Source organism: Perca fluviatilis, chromosome 9, assembly GCF_010015445.1.
Source record: "Perca fluviatilis chromosome 9, GENO_Pfluv_1.0, whole genome shotgun sequence".
Taxonomy (NCBI): domain Eukaryota; kingdom Metazoa; phylum Chordata; class Actinopteri; order Perciformes; family Percidae; genus Perca; species Perca fluviatilis.
In genome coordinates this window covers 8,204,702-8,214,873 of record NC_053120.1, presented here as the reverse complement: position 1 = coordinate 8,214,873, position 10,172 = coordinate 8,204,702, and the positions used below count along the sequence as shown (strand labels likewise).

At 40.3% G+C, this 10,172-nt stretch overlaps 1 protein-coding gene across 1 annotated transcript; it reads right to left on the bottom strand.

The window, feature by feature from the left end:
- Positions 1 to 373: 373 nt before the first annotated feature.
- On the bottom strand, positions 374 to 6,421 carry rgs4 (regulator of G protein signaling 4). Its single transcript, XM_039812447.1, has 5 exons — positions 6,270 to 6,421; positions 5,879 to 5,980; positions 4,059 to 4,123; positions 1,729 to 1,892; positions 374 to 999 (listed from the first exon to the last, which is right to left on the bottom strand). Exons 1-5 carry the CDS (start codon positions 6,311 to 6,313, stop codon positions 754 to 756), a joined length of 621 nt encoding a protein of 206 aa, XP_039668381.1. The 5' UTR covers positions 6,314 to 6,421; the 3' UTR covers positions 374 to 753.
- Between the last annotated feature and the right edge of the window lie 3,751 nt (positions 6,422 to 10,172).

The window sequence follows — 10,172 nt, the reverse complement described above, 5'->3', positions numbered from 1 at the left end:
GTCCATTTCCTTCCGCTTTCTTTGTGTTGGAATTCTAAACTCCAATGGATTTATGAGGACTATGGTTGACTGCTCCTCAGATCTCTGCAGCTAGCTAGACTATCTGTCCAATCTGAGTTTTCTCTCGCACAACTATTTTACAGCGGCTCCGTGCAGATTGTGATTGGTTTTAAAAAAATGCCAGACCCTCCTCCGCTCCGCAGCGTGTTGATGGTTTGGCAAAGCGAGACTACTACTCAAATGAAATGAATCACACTGTATCAGTGACAACTAGCTCCACTGGCAGTAGGGTTGTTTGAAGGTGTGTCTGTTGGATGGAGGTAGCGTTTTGATTGTTTTCTGTTGTGACTATCAATAAAAACCTGGCCATGACTTGAAGAGCAGGTTGTATTTTGTAGTGAAACCGGCAGCAAACATTTAAACATTCTTGTTAGTATATATTGTTCGTTGAAAATGTAAAATATTGAATCAGTCACTATCAAGCTTTGTGATTTGGAAAAATGCATGAAAAATGACAAAATATTCAAATCAGGCACAAGTGGACATACAGCAGCAACTTCAAACTGATCACCAAAAGATGTCCAGGAATTAACGGCAAGTTTAAAAAAAAAAGTCACATTAACCTTTTAGATCACACTGGTTTTTCTATTCTATAAACACAAAAACAAACCGATATCTACCAGTGTTTACCTCCGCATTCATTTTTTGGGGGTCTTTGGCATCTTCTTCAAGTCTTCCGTGTGTGCATGCTGTTTAGGCGCCACCAGTTAACACCTGCCTGTTCTTGGCACAGTCCCAGTTTTTCTTGTTCTTCTTCTCCTGAGCACCAGTGGTCTGTGTCTGACCCAGATCCTGGATCAGTTGGGAGTTGATGAAGCGCCTGTAGGAGTCTCTCTCCATCAAGTTGTAGATCATCTGCTGAGCCTTGTTGAAAGAAGACAGGCAGGCATTCTCCACATTCTGCCTCGTTTCTTCTCTGGTCGCTGCGTCTAGGTTTACCTTCAATGAATGAGAGGAAAGAGACGGATCATAATCTATTTGCATTTTAAGAGCAGGTACTTGTAATTTGACATATATGAAAAAAAGATGGGGTTGTTACTCCGGAAAGCAGAATATTAACTTTTATTGCTCCTCCAAGATCTAAAAAAACTACAGTACATGTTTGGAGCTCGAGGAGTTATCCACAGAAAACATCAAATTTCAAAAGTAATACGGACTTGATAGAAAAGATAACAAATAGAGTAAAAATATGAAAAGTCATTGTTATATGGCAAAGGACAAGCTTGGGTGAAAAATTGGATCTAAATACCATTTTAAATCTGTTTTTTTTCTATTTTTATTAAGAGTAAACGCAAAGGACTGAACTGAGTGTGCCAAATCTAATTCATCCATGCCAATTGCCCGAGTGGTTATTAGCATAGCAGTGTCGTGAGTGAGCATATTCATAACTTTGCAGGCATAATCGGCTTCAAGTATTCATTTCATTAAAGGAGATTATGCAGTTGCATTAATACGATTTAGAGTAATGCCTTCAAAGTGTATATATGTCAACATTTTCTCAATTTTCTTCACATTTTTTTTCATTTTCTTTTGCTTTTTTAGCACTTCTATCTAGAATCCTTTCTGGCTCAATACACTTACTGTTACACTTTTATGGCTATATGTTGCTCATACATTGGTGACAAGGCTCACTGATTGACCTGATATGTTTCAGAGAAAAGTCCTTACCTCATTAGGAGCATCTGCCTCAACATATTGCTGGTAGAGCTGCTTGGCTCTGGTCACCAGCTCGGAAGGTGAACACTTCTTGTAGTCTTCGCAGGCGACCCAGAAGTCAATGTTCTCCTCACTGAACTCTGACCTCAGGAAGTTGCCGAAGACCGTACGACCCTCTAACACAGACAGAAAAAGAGATGTTTTTTTAATATCCAATGCACCTTACAAGAACCATATGTGCACACGTTGGGCAAAGGCTAGTCCATATCGATGACGTTTCATTTCCGGGATTGTTCAGGGGCCGCCGGAAATGACGCCGGATGTCACTCATTTCAGCCGGGTGTTCAGCTTTCTTTGTGTTGGCATTTTAAAGTCCGGTTGATTTTTATGAGGGCTATGGTTAACTGCTCTTCAGATCTCTGAAGGGTAAATCAAGACAGCTAGCTAGACTGCTGAATCTGAGTTTTCTGTTGCACGACTAAAACAACCTTTGAACTTACACGTTCCACCAAAACAAGTTCCCTCCCGAGGCTGTTTTGCAGTGGAGCTGTTGCTCCGTACGGCGCTTAGCACCACCCAAGACGATTGTGATTGGTTCAAAGAAATGCCAATAAACCAGAGCAAGTTTTTCTCCCATCCTGGAATGCTGTGTGGACTAGCCAGACCTTCTTTCGCAGCACTGTGGAGGAAGGTCTGGCAATGCGAGAATAGGCAAAGACTTATTCATGCTGTAACAAAGTATTATTAACCAAAGGTAACATATGTTTTAATATACTATTGTAATAAGAAAATATATCCTTTTATGTCCCAGGCAATCAAAATCAGTTGCACCAGTCCAATTTGCCAAAAGCTAACCAAAATGGTGCCATCTACACTGGCCCAATCTAAAAGCCATATACTGTCCTAATGGAGTGAGCAATAAGAAACAGTCACTTCGATGTTGCTTATCATCCTAAGAGAAAATAAGCGCTCAGCGAGCAAACCTAGGAAGCATGAAAGCACTGTTATTATACTGAGTTATTGCATTTTACCAAGAAAATATATAGATAAATCCTCGCAGCAATAATTGCACACTGTCTATTACAGATACACAAGACTGGTGCTTTCCAACCATCAAATCAGTTAATGGAAAAGCACCGTAGAATAGAAAACTGATTCAAGCCTCTTTACAGAAGAAGTCGTATTGATTAACTTCTGCAGCACTACTGCTTCAAACATCCTACATGGCTAAGTGGACAGATCAGACGGAGGAGGCCCCTTGAGGCTCCAGTGAGAGCTGACAGACGACGCCGGGACGGCAGAAGGAGGATGTGACGTTGTTGGAGGTCAGGGGATGAGATCATGGAACAGAGCAGGTCAGAACTCGGCTGGTTCTCCGAAAGGCCATTGCTCCCCTTTTGTGTCCATGTACACACACACTGTAATGCTCAGTGGACTTATGCACGCATACACACACACACACACACACACACATATACACTCTGCGCTGGTCTGCACGCCCTGAGGGGCCGTTGAGTAGTGCCTTGAGACACGTAGCAGAAATCTAGAGCATGAGAATGTGACTGAGTGTCTTGTGTGTGTGTGTGTGTGTGTGTGTGTGTGTGTGTGTGTGTGTGTGTGTGTGTGTGTGTGTGTGTGTGTGTGTGTGTGTGTGTGTCTCTGTATAGATAAAGACTAAATATTGATACACACCCAGAATTTAATCAATATGACTTCTAAGGCTTAAATCTGTGTAGCCTACTGTGCTTTTCCATTAACTGGTTTGATGGTTGAAAAGCACTTGTATTGTGTACCTAAATAGACAGTATGCAAATATTGCTGCAAAGATGTATTATTTATAAATAAATGTAATAACTCAATGTGTGTGTGTGTATGTATGTATGTATATATATATATATATATATATATATATATATATATATATATATATATAAACATACACACACAACACATCGTCTTTACTACAGTGCATTTACTTCATATTTTGGGCCATACAAAGAGATTTAGCATCACTTTTGAGATTGCCAAAACCTTACAAGCAACCATTGGCGAGGAATGTGAGGGTCAGGGCCTTGTCTGATTAAATTCCCATGATTGCAGCACAATCATGTCACAGGAGAATTATCATGTTTAGATTTGAGGGTTTGGGGTTGTTTTTTTTGTTTTTTTTAGGCAACCCTGAGAGAGATTCTGCTGGAAAGCTAATGAGTCAAGCATCCGCCGGACAGCTGTTAGCTGTCAGTGTAATTGGTATCAGACGCTTTGGATTTAAACACAACCTCGGTAGTGATTGTTTCAGTATACAGGTTGAAAAGATGTGAAAACAATAATGTAATACTCACTTTGACTGTTCATCAAGTGGCTGAAAGACTCCTCCCATTTCTTCACCTCAGACGCAGTAGGCATGCTAAAACACAGAGATGAGAGGATTTTAATAAAGGTTGCACGGACCTTCTGAGTGGGGAGCTTTAAAAAAAAAAGCTGCGGTATGCATGCAACTATTTCAATTGGAAACTATACAGTAATTTACACTTTACAGATACATTAGTGTTCAATATGTGTCTGATCTGGTTTCAGTCAGGATTTCGTATAATATCACGAGCACCATGTGTTCCCATAGGGAATGTTCTGAGAAAGCATTTATTGTATATTGTTTATATAAATAGGGTTAAAAAGGTTATTGTTGTAGCATTACTTCCTCCCTACCACCATGCTGGCTTCCTGTCACTCCACCTAAACAAACATAAAAATAAACTGCATCTGTAATGCTTTGTACTAAGACAGCTTTGTAGACAGTTTTCCTTTTCCTCATCCAATTCCATTACCACTGCACCAATTAATGACTGATCAATACGGGAGCAAATCTAATCACACCGGCATGCGTCATCTGACATTTACACAGCACACAATAATACCCTCTTAAAGATTTCACCCCCTCAAACAATAGTGTAAATTATTAACAGCTAAACCTGATTAGGAACAAGTTATCTATAGTCCTATACATCACTCGCAAAATGCATGTCACAGCAAGTATTTGTGTTGTGAATGGAATGCAAATTACTTGTCTGCTGCTGAACAATTAAACTGAATATTGATTATCAGTGTCTTTGAATGGGTTACGGGTTATTGAAAAGGAAAGATCAGTGGTAATGCCACACTCATAAAGAACAGGCTGAGGGTAGAATGAGCCCGACAAAAAAAAAAAAAGACATTAAGTATTCTTAAGTAAATGCAGTTCAATTTCAAAATGCAACAGAAAAGTCAACATGTCAAAGGTATATCAACGGTGAAGGCTTTATAAATTGTCTCCATGGCACCTTGCTGCAATACAATTACACACATGAGAGGAGAAAAGGCGGGGGTTCAAAACAAAACAAGTGCCAGTGAACCAAGAAATTCCAAAATCAAGCAGGAAATTATCCATTTCCCTTTTCAACTCAGTGCGTCATTGCAAGCTCTCTCTCCACAACAACCCATTCATCTCTTTTCTCCTCACCCCTCCGTCTCTCTCCACACAAACCTTACGTAACAACAACAAATCAATATTGAAGGTCTACAGCTTTTTGGCACTATGAAGGGTCTTAAGATTAAAGCCCCTAGTCACCAGGGTTAAAGTCTAAGCCCTGTTGCAAGTCGTTGTTGAATTATAATTTTTTTTTTTTTTAAGCCATTGAATTAGTGATTCGTGATAAAGTGTACGTGTCCAAACCTCCAAGTACAAAACCCATTCATATATTTATGCAGTTAAGTGGTTGATAATTGCTCCTCAAACTCAAAATATTAAAGTCCCCTCCCACAGTGATTTAAGATGGCTATTTAATGAATGAAACACATTCATCGTAAAGCAGTTTTGATCATTTTAATAACTGGCATGGCTGGAATGTATCCTCCTAGTGGTTGCAAACACAATCACTTTCATCATTTTTCCCCTGTGCAGTGCTTCCAGGTGGTAATGCAATTTGCGGATTCCTGGAACATGTAGAATACTTCTTTGAGTATACATAAATAGAGGATTTGCTGCTTTAGTCATTCAGTCCTTGTGACTGTGGTTAAAATCTCCCTTCGAGCCCCCGGAGGAGCAGCTTGATGTGACATCTGAAGAATACAAATACACACACTTTAAAACATCCACAAATTGAACTAAAAGATAAGTTACTCTGACCTCTCAGCAGCAGCATTCTCCTCATTTTTTGGCTTCTGATCAGCTGCTTGGGGTTCAGGCTTCTGGAGTAAGAAGCTTATTTTATGCTTGATGACTTTGGCACTGTGGAGAGATAGTGAGTGAAATGCATTTCAGAAGATGTCCCTTATGTTTTCATTAATAACAGCTGCACAAAGATCCTGCTTGCATGACGTTCTGCATCATGTAAACAAGTGGTAAGCAACTGGTTCCTGAACTGTTGTTTTTACAGCATTTACTGGTTTCACTTCAAAACGATAAAGCTCCTAAAAGTCAGCATCTACACAGTTTCAGATATACAAAAAGAGCTTTATTTTATTTTAGCAGGAACATAATAAACACTTCTTTTCACCTATAACTAAATTTGTCTTACCTTTTCAAGCATGTCGCAGGAAGAGTTGCAAGTCCTTTACACATGGTGGAATGTCACGGATCCAAAGTCAGAGATGATAACGGCGCCGCCAGGGAGGCAACAGTGTGATTGGGTGCAGAGCTTTCAGTGATAGACGGCAGGATACGCGCGTCTCCACCCCCAGCAGTGGTTTTATACCTCCACATAGTGCACACTGACACTGAACTGACCAATCACATCAGAGAGAGAGAGAGAGAGAGAGAGAGAGAACAGGGAGAGGGGGAGAGGATTTGTGGGAGCAGATGGGATCATAAGTAACCAACACAAAAGGTGTTTTCCACTGAGGTTTACTGAAGTCCTCCCTCTGTGGAAAGACACAGAGAGTTCTAGTCTGTGACTGCCAACGCATTCCAGGAGGTATTTGTGGGAAAGTGTTGGAATTTTATTGGTGGACCCACTTTTCCTCAACATCCAGCAGTGAGAGTTTACAGTCCAGCACATAAAAGTTGTACCCCTGAATAACACCCTCTTTGTCCCAGTGTCATACTAATTTGTATACTATATGTGTCATGGTATTAATTTTTTTTTTGCAGTTTAAAAAAAAAAAGAAAAAGGATTGACATGTTGCAATACGTGTTCAAATGTTTGCAAAATGCTGTTAGGAAATGGCGCAGTATACTCTCAGCAATGCTCGGGGACGCAACTATGTCATGGCAGGTGTGTTGCTCAGGACCCGAGGCAGCGCAGTGTCGAGGGTGAAGTTGTTTGGAACGAGCGGTTCTCGAGAGGCCAAGCAATTGGCCCATTCCAAACAGGCGCGTCTTAAACCGGCACGTCTTAAACAGGCACTGTACCCTGTACTAATACAAAAACCATCCAATCAAACCAGTCAATCGAACTGTGAAGGTGGAATGTCACTGCCAATTAAACTAAAAAGCAGACTATTTTTCCAAAGGTGTAATACTTTCTTATTTCTTGATATCCTCTTGGACCTGTCCCACCACCAACCTCTACTGTCCCCAGGCATGTACTCTCTACTCTATACTTTACTCTTTTGACACTCTAAACCTTTGATGTAAATTTACAGCTAAAATCTCACAGTATCTTACTGTTTTAATGATATACAGGATCATACTGTAAGTGGCAATGCATTCTGGGAGAAAATACTATTACAGCACTATCTGCAAATGTTACAGATTACAGATATTTAGGTCACACTTTACTTGAATGTATCTACATAAGTGTGACATGACACTGTCATGAACGTGTCATAAACATTATAAACAAGTCATAAATGTTTAGGACATAATGCTTCTGTCATTGAGTGTCATTCGTTTTTTGTCCTGACAAGTTAGGGTTAGGGTTTGTGTGTTCATGACAGTGTCATGTCACTCTTATGCAGATACCTTCAAGTAAAGTGTTACCAGTATTTACTGTTAATACCAATGCATCTTGGGAAAATTAAGGATAAGGCAGGGAGTACACTGTAGCCAGAATATTACTGTAAATCCAAATAATACGGTAAGAAACTGTCTATTTACAGTAAAATACATTAAAAATTTCAAAACAGTGTGCATACTGTAAATAAACAGTTTACTGGCGAAGCTGCTGCCAGTATATCACTGTAAACTTTTACAGTGAGCTGGAAGCAATGCAAAATGTGATTAGGGACAAAGGGGTGGTTTTGTTCTCCTTGGGCTGTCTCACTACCATCTGGAGTTCATATAAAGACAGTTGCAGCTGTTAGTAACTCCATGTTTGTATGGCATTGTATTACAATGGTGTCCATCTACAGCACAAACATCAAGTAGAGTTTCTTAAGTACCTAATGTTGTAACTTACAGTGTCAACATACTCCAAACCTGAATAGAAACAGATTGTAGTGTAAACATGGGAGACAGCTCATATGTTGTGGCAGCAGTGCATTGGAATGTGTCGAAGCTGATGGTGGAGTGTTTGCTATTTCTGCATTTTCTATAGTGGATAATACTATACAGCCTCTCTGTTAAACCTTCAGGGACTGAAATAATGTATACGATAAAAATGATCTTGCCATTTACAACCAGGTCTAACAACAATAATTAACTTCATCAAAGAGAGATGAAGAAGGCAACAAGCATGACTACAGCAATAAAAGGAATAGGATTTGGCACAGCAGCTTAAAAAGAAGACCTGTTTTGATCTGCAGCTAAGACAACAGTTAGAGGCAATCAAAATGTCTAGCACCACAGATGACTAAAGTGCAGCCGTCTGAATGTCTGAACAGTCCGCTGGCAGAATCTCCTCCTCCTCTATCTAAATATCACAATGTGATCAAGGCCTTTTCTGACCGCGACAGCTTGAAACAGCATTGGCGTCCATCCATGAATCCAGACAGCAGCTCGACAACACAGAAAGGCCTGTTCGGGGGGGGGGGTTGTTCGTTTAGTCAGGAACACACTTGTCATCAATTTAACAATTTGTTGCTAAAAATAGAAACTCAGTTATGCTTCAGTGCTGATGGCTCCACTCTCATTCAGAAGCTCCTTGCATTAACTAAGCAGCTTGCCAAGCCAAAATAGGGAGCGCAATGCAGAAACCCCCCAAAGGGGTATACGAGATTGGGTCCAAAGCACGACATTAAATACCATTTTAACTTTTGAACCATGTGGAGGCTTGCGTGGTTGAGGCAAAGCTTTGGTGTAGCAGGGATCCGTGAGGAGGGAGTCCTTTTTAAACTGGATAATAAGCTATGATTGGTGTGTGACTGATTAGAAACAGTGGCCCAATCGGCGGGCTGTCAGCTGAATACAGCATATGACTTTCGTGTCCTTCATGCAACTAACGCGATGCTTCATATTTAATCTGCTCATTCATCTTGACCTGAGAAGACAAACTGATTCAACATCTGCAGCCTTACTCCCAGGTAATAAATAAATGACATTAAGCTGCAGGCAAGCAGATGTAGATTCAAAGTCTGGTGGAAAACCCTTCTCATAAATGCATGCTTGAAAATAAGCATTACCTCCCTTTCTTTCTCTCTGTCTCCCGGTGCCTCTTTTACACATGACATCATGTCTAAATCTGCAACCCTGAACACTTTTTCCTTTTATCTGATGCCCAAAAGCGGCTTGGAGTCTTTTCTCTGAGTGATTTGAGCATCTGAAGCAGAGATGTGTAACTTTTCATGATTTGTAGCACAGGCTTTTAAAGCATGGATTGCTGCCAAATGAGCCCTTTTAAGGGAGAATGAATTCTAACAGCATGGCCAATTTAAAAAAAAAAGAAATAATGGAGAAGAAATGACTACGATCAGAGAGGAGGTAATAATGGTTGTTTGGCAATTGGTCTTCTGAATCATAAATGTGCTTGCTCCCTATTATCTTCTGAAAGCATTTCTTTTTCGCCAAACACAGGGAAAGCGATTCACTGAGCAGTGTGTATGGTGTATGGTGACAAAAAAGAATGCAATGTCATTTTAGTTGGAATTTAACAGTGTGATAGGTGTATTTGGTTCCTGTCAACGAGGGGTTGATTATGAATTTTGCCTCGCAATCTCCTGTTGCAGAAAGCAGGATGTGATTACAGGATTACAAAGCAGCAAGGTGATGATGGCTCTGTGTGTTCCTGGTAGACTCACATTGCACATGAGAAGCCGGCTCCATCTTTCAATAGGCCAAAAAGCAACTCATCAGCTGCTACACATAGATATGCAGGCGTTCGATAAGACCTGTTGATGGACAGCGACGAATGCACAAACTGGGAGGAGCCAAGACTCTAGTCTAAATTAGAGAGATGAAAGATCAAAAATGAAACTCGTAGAAAATCAAGACGCAAATTGAAAGGAGACAGCAAGTATAACAGCGTATTTTAGTCAAAGCTACGGTATATTTTCCTTTTTTGGGGTATGTCCTTGATATATTTAGAAAGGAATTCTTACACCTC